The 12,895-nt window shown below is 37.3% G+C and overlaps 1 protein-coding gene and 1 long non-coding RNA gene across 2 annotated transcripts; one reads left to right on the top strand and one right to left on the bottom strand.

Annotated features, from left to right (window-relative positions):
* The first annotated feature begins 106 nt into the window (after positions 1-106).
* On the top strand, positions 107-883 carry LOC124644234 (histone H4). Its single transcript, XM_047183483.1, has one exon. The coding sequence runs from the start codon at positions 370-372 to the stop codon at positions 679-681; it is 312 nt and encodes a 103-aa protein (XP_047039439.1). The 5' UTR covers positions 107-369; the 3' UTR covers positions 682-883.
* Positions 884-1,131: 248 nt separating this feature from the next.
* Positions 1,132-2,511, bottom strand: LOC124644235. Its single transcript, XR_006986037.1, has 2 exons — positions 1,610-2,511; positions 1,132-1,502 (listed from the first exon to the last, which is right to left on the bottom strand). It is a non-coding gene; the product is annotated as an uncharacterized LOC124644235 (long non-coding RNA).
* Between the last annotated feature and the right edge of the window lie 10,384 nt (positions 2,512-12,895).

Below are 12,895 nucleotides of genomic sequence, written 5' to 3'. Positions count from 1 at the left end.
TATATTTTCATTCATTTATTAGGTTACTATTATCAAAGTTATGATACCCCCTTAATGGATTAATGAATTAATACATAAAAAAAAAAAAAAAACATACAGGGTGTATAACACCATGTACACCGTGTACTATGTCAATCATAAAAATCATAGATTAAATGCCTAAAATCAACCCATAACGAACGCTTCACCTCTCCCCGCTCACTCCGGATAGAATTCCCCGCCGCCGCCCGCCGAGCTCTCCGTCGCGTCGTGTATAAATAAAGGCCCGGAACACGCGAAGCCGCTAGCCAGTACTCGTGCGGCACTCGATCGTGGTGCTTCGCTGTTCGTTCGTTGTGTTATCGTAAATTCTACAAACTAACCGAGAAGATGACCGGTCGCGGTAAGGGAGGAAAGGGTCTGGGAAAAGGAGGAGCCAAGCGCCACAGGAAGGTACTTCGTGATAACATCCAGGGTATCACGAAGCCCGCCATCCGTCGTCTGGCTCGCAGAGGAGGCGTGAAACGTATCTCCGGTCTGATCTACGAAGAGACTCGCGGTGTCCTCAAAGTGTTCCTCGAGAACGTGATCCGCGACGCGGTCACCTACACCGAGCACGCCAAGAGGAAGACCGTCACCGCCATGGACGTCGTGTACGCTCTGAAACGCCAGGGTCGCACCCTGTACGGTTTCGGAGGTTAGACCGTGTCTATCCGCCGCGGCCTACGTGTCGTCCGTCGACCAGCTATTCTACAGAACCTACACTATGGTGGACGCGGGTGCGTCGTGCGTTCGTGTACTCTCTATGTGTACACAGTAATGTATCGATTCATGCCTCGTTCAACCATACGTAGGTGCATGTAGATATGCGCCACATTAAAAAAAGGCCCTTTTCAGGGCCGCATACGATTCGATATTTTAAATATGTTTCTTTATCCAGAGTTCGTCTAAAAACGTACAACAACATACACACATATTCTTGGTGGGTCCTTAGTAGTAGCCACTAAATAAAAATAACTAAAAACGGTTTTGTTACATTATATACATACCTACATATTATAATATAGAATGTGGACTACTCGCTGTTACCTAGTAGCTACTTAGCTGTTGTGTGGAGAAAGGAAGAAGGGTAAATGAAATTAAAAACCGACATAACGTTGTAAGTATATTATGTGTGTAAGTATAAAATACATAGGTACTTGTACTAAAAGAATAATAAATGTTATATCCTATAGTAGGTAAATAAACTTAAACATAGGTAGGTACATACGTATTCTAGTAATATATTCGAACTACTATATTATACAATGTTTGTACCTCCTAATTCCTATGCTATTGCTATTGTTGTTGTTTTCTAAATTCACTCGTGCCCGCCGCGGCGCCGCACCGCAATCAATCCCGTCCGTAGTCGTCGCTGCTTGCTTGCTTGCTTGCTTGCTTGCTTGTTTGCTGGCTGGCTGGCTGCACTGCTGCCGTTGCCGTCGCCGCTGCCGCCTCTGCCGCCGCCGCCACAGCTGCTGCCGCTGAAAAATGCCGTCGGAGTATGTTATTCACTAGCGTAGGTATTATCATATTATACAGGTCTGTACATAATAATCAACGTCAAGTAGGTAAATACATCACATCATACCTAGGTGTAGTCTCGATGTTTTCGATTTATTTATGTACTACCGATGCAGGTAATAAATAGAAAATCAATAAATAACAACAAGAACGACGAACCGACGGACTCACGGACCAAGTTGGGAGTTCGCCGTCGTCGCCGTGTCTTCGAATGCGCGGCGTTAGGTAGGTACTCTGTGCGGTGCCTGCGGGAGGACGGTGCAGCGCAGGCTGCTACCCGTCCTGACCTGTCGAAGGGCACTTTTCTCTTTCGATAATAAACAAGAAGAACAAAGCAAAATATATTACCGATTGGTTGCACGTCCTGGACGCGGAGCCTCGAGACCGTCCTTAGCGGACGCGGAGCTCGCCGTGTTTTACGACGCTTCACTTTTAGGTCGATAATGCGTTCGCGTAACTGGCGAATATCGACGGGGTCCTGTTACCACACAAGTTCGATATCCTCCTTGTTGGCGGGTCGACCTCGATCGTCACTCGCTATCACTTTTATAGAGAAAATAACATTTTGAACTGGACCCACTGGTGCCTCGGTAACCAGCCGCCGAAATAAACAACCGCCCCGGTTCCTATTATGCACTATTCGCGTTCGCACAGGCGCCACGACCTCGTCAAGTTCATGTATTATCCTAATCCGATCGCTGTACGCGTCCGCCGCGACGATAAACATTGGAAAAATTTGTTTTATTAGATACGTGTTAGTGAAAACTTTCGAGCCTCCCAAAGAGAAATCCGCCCGCGACACAGAGGCGCCCGACGCCCGACTCCCGACTCCGACTCCGAGATTAATAAAGGTACGAAAAGCAATGTTTCTTTTATAACCGCCGCAAAAGCGGGGATAAGGGCGGTCCCGACTTTACTTTTTTCGGCCAATCAGATAAATGAACCGATTCCATTGGCCGAAACATCTTAGCTTGCTTCGACCAATAAAATAAATCAAGGTATTTGATTGGACCACATGAATCATATGTTCGTTAACTTCCTAAAGTGAAGGATGTTCTAAATGCGTCGGCATCCTTTGTTCTTTTTTTTTATTAATGTACGCCGATTACACAAAGAATAACTCGACTAATTGGAAAAACTGGCCCGGACCGATAGTTTGGATGTATTGCTCGCTGGAAACTGGCAATACTGGAGACAGATCGTGAAAAAACGGCTCCGTAGTTTAAGAAATAGGTACTTTAATTAGTGATTATTGTGTTTAAAATACCTTTATTATCGTGAAATATTGTAAACAAGTGCTAAACACAGTGTTGTTGTTATGTTTTTGTCGTCAAACTTGCAATAAACGCTATAAATATTGTTCGGTGAATCAGCTGTCAAACGGACGTAGGTATTTAGATTCAACAAAACAGGGAGTATCTTGTTCTATTTTATGTTGGTCCTATCTGTATTAGGTATTGTGTCCTATTACAAATACTACAAACAAATCATACACACATTTCGACAAGTTATTGTCACCTTTTGCTTGACAATATTGTGGAAGCAGAATTGACGACTTTAACGTTGTCCCAGACAATAGAACACTTCCTTACACTGCACAAGTGTACTTTCATCATATGTAATCATCTCTAACTAACTTATATTACTGTATTACTGTCTAATAACTGTCCTCATAACTAATATCTTGTAACATTTGTCAACCCAATCAACAGTCCTGCTCAGAGTTAATTTACCTCTTATAAATCCGTAGGTACCTATTGTTTAAAACTATTGATTAACTAAAAATAAACCCTATACTTTTATTAGTTTCTTTCCTTTTTGGTTATTTTTTATTGTATAATAACTTCTGCTGTAGGTATTCATTTAATGTTTATCATATCATCACCGTCCTAAGTGTGTCCTGTGAACCGTATTTGTCAGCCACTGAGCTGTGTATTTTTACATTTCAGACAAAACAAATGCTGACCCGCAGAGCTACAGCTGTGAAAGACTTATAGGACAAGCTGAGAGCTAACCTGTGTGACCTGCTGATGCAGGGGAGAGGAGACAGCGAGGTGGAAGTCCAAGAATGTTGTTGACAAGAACAGTCTTGAAGGATGACCTGGCTGAGCTGCATATTCAACACATGGATCTCCTCGGCTTCACAACCACCTGCAACAAGTGAGACTCATGAACTCAAAGTCAAATTCATTTATTATTTGCAAACATAGGTACGTACAGGTGTTGCATTTATAAAAATTCTCCATATTCTACTGTCACATGGCCATGCAAATTATATACAATTTCAGTTTCAAAATTAGAAACATTATCATTCACATTCACATTCAAATAAAAATTAATACTTGTATAAGTGATAAATAATTGACAATTGTCAAAGAGAAAGAATTACAAATATATAATATCAAATGAAAGGGTATCAATTAGTCAATGATTTATCATTTAGGAAATTGACAATTGTGTAGTTACATTATTTAACATCTTTTTCAATTTTAATACAGGTAACTTACCCTGAGGTGCAAAGAGCTTGAATTGGACTCAAGGAGGTTACAAAACACTGTGAATAGGCCGTTGAAACCCAATATCTCTTTACTAAGCTGGTCGGTACTCATGCAGTGTGCAGCCCGGCTGAAACCATAGACTTGACTGGTGATATGATACTAATAAACACTAATTCTTAGTAAGAATAAGATTAAGAAATATGTCTAACTAACAGGAAAATCTAGACTGGCGCTTAAAAAAAGAGTTAAATTGTATTAAGTTTAGGATATTACATTCAATCCTCCATATGTAATAGGCATAGTACACAATTCAGGAATAGGAACATGGACTACAAAATAAACATTAGTCATATACAAACAATATGCACACTACAATACCTAATACCCTAAATTCTTATTATCATCGTATAAATTCAATAGTTCCTAAAACACAGGCATTATATTTTGTATACCATAAATAATTAAGTCTACAAAGTACATACAGACTGATGAATAAATAGATATAAATATTGTTAAGTAAGTAAGTCATTCAATTTAATTATAAATTAACTATTCCTATTATAATGTTTAAAACTTCCGCCATAGTAATTTAGAATAAGATAGTCATAAGTATTTTTTTGATGTACTGGCATTAAATGCCCCTATGTTGATGTGCCCTGTGCTGTCAACAAATGTACCTAGGTAGCTGTAAGCCCACCTTGTGGAAACGCAAATAAATAAATGAATAGATGATAACTTTGTACAACAATTACTTAGTTTTCCTCTTGACCTAGACCATATGACCTAGACACCCAATATTTACCTAAATGAATGATTACAGACTGAAATCTCTAGCAAGTATGAAGATTCACAAAACCAGCTTCAAGTGCAATGTTGAGATGTTTGAGTCCATAGCTTACTACCAGGAACCTCTCCTGATTCTCCTCCTCTATCTGTCCCCTCACCTGACGTGGATAAAATGTGGACAATGAACATACTCCAGGAGGTTGGTTGGTGGTTATATATCATCATCTCCTGAGCCTCTTCAACGTATGTTGGGGTAAAGTACCAGTGTTTTAAAAGAGACGACTGTCTATCTGACCTCCTCAACCCAGTTACCTGGATAAACCAATAGGTATCCTTTGGTAAGACTTCGGTTGTCAGACTTACAGACTTCTGACTACCCCTAACGACTGCCAAAGATGTTCAACGACGGCCGGGACCTATCGTTCAACGTGCCCTTCGAAACACAGTCATTCAGTGTCCAAGATATACTTAAAATGTGTACAAACTTAGAGAAGTTACCTGCCTGACCTGGAATCCTACCAATCTGTCTTCAAGCTCTTCCATATGGAGAAAGGAAAGATAGCGGAGATACCATAAGCGAGTTAGGTCAGGTGCCTTCTTGTAGGTCTGTCAAGTGTAAGGTTTTACAAATTAATAGTGTTTAAAACTCTTTCGATTGTAAAAGGTTTTGAGAACTTGCAACTGACAACTGACGTCAGACGGAACGCGGGTTTCTTTAAAAAAAGGAAAAAAAAAGAAGGGGAATAAAAGACGGGACTTAGCTGGTCGGGGTTGGCATTTTTAGTTAGCGATTTGAATGGTGGTAATTTTGTGTTTGATTTAGATAATAATACATACGAATTAGTGAAACTTGAGAATAAATGCTCATTGTAAACTGAATTAGTAAACTGGTTTTTCTCCAACGAGTCTATTAGAGACACTTTCCACCACTACAACTTGAGAGTCTTACACAAGTAATGTGTGATCAGTTACGAGGTGTTCAGTTTCCTTGCCAAGTCGAAGACTAGACTTGGTTGGTTGGTGCCAAAAATAGGCGGGTTCCATTCAAGGCGTTTAAGGGCGGAGCTAGTTACCTACGTCCCGTTCCCCTAACACCCGCATATTGGTGCGCTACTTTCTTAGGAGATTTTGCGGTATGACAACCTATCGCTAGTCATTTTGTTCTCAATATTATTCCCTCAAGACTAGGTAAATGTACCTAATACCAGTAAATAGCAATAGCATAATACTGCCAAATGCTAGTTTAAAAAGGCTGTTGAAGAAATGTTACTACTATAATAATCTACCTTTCATAATATGAGTCTGACAAAAATCATCAGAAAAGATGGGTTGACTGCCTGAAAGAGGACATAAGAAGGAATAAGAAGGGAGTGGATGTTAGTATGACGTCTGATAGAGAGAAATGAAAGAAAGAAACATATTACGACGACTCCAAATTACTTGGGAACAGCGCAGGAGGATGAAGAAGACAAGACTTAGCTTCCTCTAGATACGGGGCTGGCATGTTGAATCCTAACTACCTACTGCACATGAATGTAACATTTACTTACACTTATTTGTAACGCCTATGAAAAATGTAGCTATAAGTTCTACTTGACTGATATTGCAGATGACAATGAAAAGGCACTTTTGTAATTTCAAAAACTCAAAATATCCCCTGAGATAAACTCGTTTTTCGTTTTTCGATGAATCGTTAGTATTAAAATATATGTAACACTTCTGTAACTCGACTTTGTTCAAAGGAACTTCAAAAAAAAGAAGAAACCTACTTCATCGAAATTTCTAAATGTTTGCTGGAATTGGTGAAAATAAAACGGTGACTTAATATTTTTGGCAGAATTCTTGAATTAAACATTTTCAATCATATTTACTGCATTTTGTACGAAGATACTTAACGCGAGTCTTTAAAACAATTAATTTAAGGAGTAATGTAAGCGCCTACAAAATAAGTGAAGAAATCAGTAGCAGAGCGCTTCTTGTTACGTATTTTTCAGGAGCTGTTTGTATTTTCTTACTAAAGGTAGGTACAAGCCGCAATTGCATGAAAACAATTGAACATCTAAGGGCTAACTACTGCACGTGCTGCTGTCGCTTCCATCCAAAACGGTTTTATGTAAATCCCTACTAATATCATAAATGCGAAAGTCTGTCTGTCTGTCTGTCTATCTATTAGGAACGCTTTCACGTCTAAACCACTGAACTGATTTAAATGTAATTTGGTACAGAGATAGAGTTGATCCAGTTTTTAATCGTTTTTATCCCGGACTTTTGAAGGATTCTCTTGGAAACGCGATATAACCGAACTCGACGCAGGCGAGCCGCGGGTGGAAGCTGTACACTATAACGGTGTAAAGATGTCTCGGTTTCCCAGCTTTTATCTCCTACGGTTTCAGGCATGTAACGTGTGTGCTGAGTGCTACTGCCTTTACCCAGATAAAATATAGCTTATGTTGACCGGGGATAATGTAGCTTTCTAAGCCTGAAATATCTTTTACCAATCGGTCGAGTAGTTTGGGAGCCTATTCATTTGAAACAAAACAATCAAATCATAATTAGGTAAGTATTACTCATCCTTTCCTTTGCTGATTCGGAATTGAAGTTAATTGTGAAAATAATGATGCATAACTTAAACCTGTTAAAACCCAACTGCAAACAAGTGAGACCTGACAGGACAAACAAGTGAGACCTGACAGGATAACCAAGTGTTCTGTAGAACATTCAGCTTACTGCAATAGGTCAACTGGTCAGTATCCTTGTATTAACGGAGTTTTTTTATTAATATTTTAAATAATGATCTACTGAGAGTAGGTATCTACTTACCTTTATACAAATATATTTCCTGAAAAATATGTAAATCATACTGAAAGTAACACTGATGTTATTGCCATTTTTTTTTGTAGGCGCTTACATAAAACCTTAAATTCCTTACCTCATCGTGACAGTTCTTTCATCAAAATGCAGCATAATTATCAAAAATGGTTATATTCAAGGTCCATACTAGTTTTTAAAAACTGGGATAAATTTTCAGTAAATCTGGCATCAAATAATATTTTTTTTTTGAAAAAGAAGCTTTTATTCTTTTAAAAGTTTAAAGTGTAAGAAATATGGTCACAGAAATGTTAGAATATTGATATAATGGTTAGTTAACACTGTTTTGTGATGCTGAACTCATTATATTTAAGTAAAGATGTTTGGTTATTGAAAATGCGAAGGTGCCTATTCATTCTCGCATGATATCAGTGTAATAACACCTATTGCTATTACTTTTATTTTTTTTTAATAAAGTCACAATTTATAGTTTTTAATAAAGTCACAAAATAGATAAGAAAATACCTACATTTGTATGTTCTCGGCCAAGGGAACATTATATATGATATCCAAACTAATATTATAAATGCGAAAGTAACTCTGTCTGTCTGTCTGTCTGTCTTTTCTTCACGCCTAAACTACTGAACCGATTTGTGTGAAATTTGGTACAGACATAGTTTGAAACTTGAGAAAGGACATAGGATAGTTTTTATTACAAAAAAAAATAAAAATAAAATTATTCCGGACATATAGCGCCATCTATTGGTCAAATCAAAAATCTGCTGGTAGTCACTATTCCACGCGAACGAAGTTGCGGGCAAAAGCTAGTGATATATATATATGATAAATGGCTTCAGTAGCGGATCTACCCACCGTACACCCACAAGCCTTATTTTCCTAGTGAAGTAGGAAGACTTCTGTAACGGTTTTAAATAGGCTCATAAAACAGAATTAAGAACTTTAACCATCTTCTTAGGATCTTCATCATCATCTCCCGTGCCTTTTCCCAACTATGTTGGGGTCGGCTTCCAGTCTAACCTGATTCAGCTGAGTACCAGTTTTAAAAGGAGCTACTGCCTATCTGACCTCCTCAACCCAGTTACCCGTCAGACTTGGGTACTGAATTCTGACTACCCGTAACGACTGCCAAGGATGTTCAATGCCAGCCGAGACCTACAGTTTAACGTGCCATCCGCAACACAGTCATTGGTGTCCAAGATATACTTAGAAAGTACATACAAACTTAGAAAAGTTGCATTGGTCCTTGCCTGGCTTGGAATCGAACCCACGCCCTCATACTTGAGAGGTTGGCTCTTTACTTACTAGGTTACCACGACTTCCCTTCTTGTTATCTTAGTAGCAGGAAAATATGAACTATTGGTAGCTGTATGTAGTTCTGATGTCAATAGGAACAATAGTTTTAGTATTGTTCAAGTGATCAGATGATGGAGATTGGAGCCGGAAGATATGAATTAGATCTTCTTGATGGAACGTAGTAGGTAACATAGCTGTGTTTAGACTTGTTAGAAAAGTCTTATAATGATATTTACGTGAGTGCTTTTCTAGTGTTTTTAAAATAATTTGTTTAGCATTAGGAATTACTAGGTTTAGGTATCCTGCTAGTAAAGCGTACCTACCTACAGATGTTATTATATGTATTTTGATACAGAAAGCTAAATCTACTTATGACATTAGTCATATAAAAATTATGAACCTATCTCATTCTTGATAGAACAGCTGGGTAAGCTAAATAAACTGACTACTTACCCCTTACCCAATACATTAGTTGTATATTCATAAATTGTGTACCTAATAAGCTTCAATAAGCTTTTATAAGAATGATGAAGATGCAATTTTCTCAAAAGATCTATAAGGTAAATCAAGTTAACACTTTTGCTGGTAATTTTGTGAATTGCACCTGAAAATGTGGTTCTATTAGGTAAAAAAAAAAAAAAAAAACCATTTTTTTATATAGATAAGGAAAGAGAACTAAATTCATCATGACATTTATAATAAATGTAAGGACTCAGTTCATTAAAAATAACAATTACCTATGTTTTATGCAAATAAATATTTATCTAACTCCAAAGAAAATATTAAGCATCACAAGACATCATGCCTTATTTCTGATATAATATGCAATCAGTATTAAGAAATTGTCTAGTAGGTAGGTAAGACTTTTTCTAATAAGAATGGTTGCAATTTACTCTAAAAATCTATAAAATCAAGTTTTGAAAACTTTTACTACATAACTAAATGGCATTTCTTATTCCTGATATAATATGCATAGGTATATGACGTCAGCCAGTGGCGGATTAACTCTATAAGCACAACAAGCACGTGCTTGGGGCCCCTGTTCTCCAGGGGCCTCCATCCTCTGCTGGCGTTTCATTTTATACCTACATTTTATCGAGATTCATCCACAATATATCCGAAATCACAAGGCGCGAGCAGTTCGGGAGTGACCCTTCATACACCCCCGCCTCTAAACTTGATTGGTCGCAGTGCTGTAGATTGTTGTACGATCGCAGTGATTTTTTTTTTCAATTGTGCAGTTGTTATACAATTTTTTTTCGGCTTCTACTCATCGTTGGGCAAAGAATTAATAGGCAACGATAGCGTTCCGAAGTCGCTATCGTACAGTCGTTGGGAAGCTCACGCTGTAACTACGAGTGCAATATAACAAACATATCCGAAAATTTTGGATGCTTTAGATCAGTGGTCCTGGTGGTGGTGGGCTGGTGGTGCCTGGAGGCATTCCAAGTGGTCCGCGGACCACCGGTTAAGTCCGCGGACGTTGTTATCGATCTTACGTTATCCATCTTACTTGTCCAACAGAAAGAAATGAAGGTTTGAAATGTAGCCCTTTTACGAAATTTTAGTTCTGAGTCTTAAAACATAATCAAGATTTCCCGCTCGCTTCGCTCGCGTTTTCAAAAACTATATGTCCTCGTTTTTACATTTGTCAACAAATTAAAAGTTAAGTACGTTTGGGCTACATTGTACGTAATTTTGGTTCTGAGTTTATAATAAAAATAATTAAAATTTCGCGCTCGCTTCGCTCGCGTATTCAGAAACTATGTGCCTTCGTTTTTGCATTTGTCAACAAACAAAAAATTAAGTACGTTTGGGATAAATTTTACCTCCGTACGAGTCCGAAAAAAATTTCGCGCTCGCTTCGCTCGCGCATTTGAAACTACAGTGCATCACTCTCGCTTTGCTCGGTCAATTTCTTCAACCTTCTATTTCCATTTAAGTAATAGGGGGTCTACACAGGCTCTGTGCTTAGGGCCTCGGATACTCTTAATCCGCCACTGACGTCAGCACTTATTCAGTAAGTACAAAATTAAGTAACATTCAGAAATCATATAACAAGCATTTTTCTCATCAGGATGATTACAACTCTCGCTAAAAAACTTATTGATTATTGAATTTCATGTTTAGATTATTTTTCTAGGAAATTGAGAATTCTAATTTAATTTAAGAATCTTGCAGGAATAAGGGCGATTCAATCAGACAAATAATCTTACTTATGATGCAATATTCATGGCATGCAGTCAGTAACAATTAACTATGTCCCATGTAAATTAATTAAAAATTGAAAATGGGTGCTACCTTCTGTAAATTTGAGCTTACAAATGAAGTGCTGATTTTCAGTCTACTTCGAATGACTGTTCATCTTTTCTTTTTTTATATATTTCATGTTTTTTTGTAACTTTCTTATAAACTGGACTCGACTTTCTACACAACTTATAAAAAAGTTATAGCAATAAGTGTCATTACACTGATATCATGCGACAATGAACAGGCACCTTCGCATTTTCAATAAAATACATTTTTACTTAAATATGAGAGTTCAACAAAACAGTGTTAACTAACCATTATATTAATATTCCGACATTTATACGACCATATATCTTTAGCTGGGCACTTTTAAATAGAATAAAACTTACTTTTAAAAAAAATCTTATTTTATGCCAGACTTAGTGAAAATTGATCCTAGTTTAAAAAAAATGTTAAGAGCACTTAAATCTCATCATTTTTGAAATATATGCTGCATTTTGATGAAAGAACTGTCGCAGCGAGGTAAGGAATTTAAGGTTTTGTTTAAGAGCCTACAAAAAAAAATGGGAATAGTTTGGTGACTTGTGAAGTATTTTTCAGAGACTTTTATCATAGAAAATACTGCGGATTTTATAAGTTGGGGTAATGTAGCTTTCTCATAGGCATCTGAATTTATTAATCAAGTATTTATCAAATCAAAGTATTTAGTCTGATACTAATTACCTAAATCTAGATTAGCACTCGATCACATGTTTGGTCTTATTGTTATACCTATCCTAAAAAAACAACATAATAAAACTTTTTGTTTATTAATCTATACTAATATTATGAAGAGGAAAACTTTGTTTGGTTGTAATCAAAAACTACTGGTCCGATTTTAAATATTCTTTCATCATTAGAAAGCTACATTATCTGCGGGTAACATACGCTATATTTTATCCCGGTGCGGGCAGTAGCTCCCACGGGACGCGGGTAAAACCGCGGGAAAACAGCAAGTTAATTATATTTAAAATTCGCTAGTGGCAGTTACCAAAAAATGATTGTGAATACAAAGACAATATCTCGCAAGCATCTGCCTCGAGGGCTATGAGAAATGTTATAATTGCCATCAACCACCCAAACATAGTTCATATGTACATTAGATTTTCTCAAAATACTAATAAAAGGCAAGCTCCCAGAGAAAAGTAGGTGTTTATCTTTTTGTTAGATTTTATGAAAAGTTCAAAATGCCTTGAACCATTGGTGTATTGATAGAACTTTGATATCAATGGTTTGGCCCAAAGAACATGAGGAAAGCTAGGTACTTAATTAGATTTAGGTTGTAAGCCAGTTTGTTCATATACTTCATGTTTTTTTATTAAACTTCTAATCTTATGTAAAATGTCTTACATGAAGATAATATCTATACTAATATTATGAAGAGGAAAACTTTGTTTGTTTGGTTGTAATGGATAAACTCAAAAACTACTAAACCAATTTTAAATATTCTTTCACCATTGGAAAGCTATATTATCTGCGAGTAACATAGGCTATATTTTATCCCGGTGCGGGCAGTAGCTCCCACGGGTCGCGGGTGAAACCGCGGGAAAACGGCTAGTATAGTATATAAATAGTCTAACAAAATAGCATGTACCTAGGAAAAGTCATTGTAATATAATCATTATGTAATCAAATTGATAAATAAATGCATATTTTAA

This window comes from Helicoverpa zea, chromosome 29 (genome assembly GCF_022581195.2).
Source record: "Helicoverpa zea isolate HzStark_Cry1AcR chromosome 29, ilHelZeax1.1, whole genome shotgun sequence".
NCBI classification, from domain to species: Eukaryota; Metazoa; Arthropoda; class Insecta; order Lepidoptera; family Noctuidae; genus Helicoverpa; species Helicoverpa zea.
Note: the sequence above shows the minus strand (reverse complement) of the source record. Positions and strands in the feature narration are given on the sequence as shown.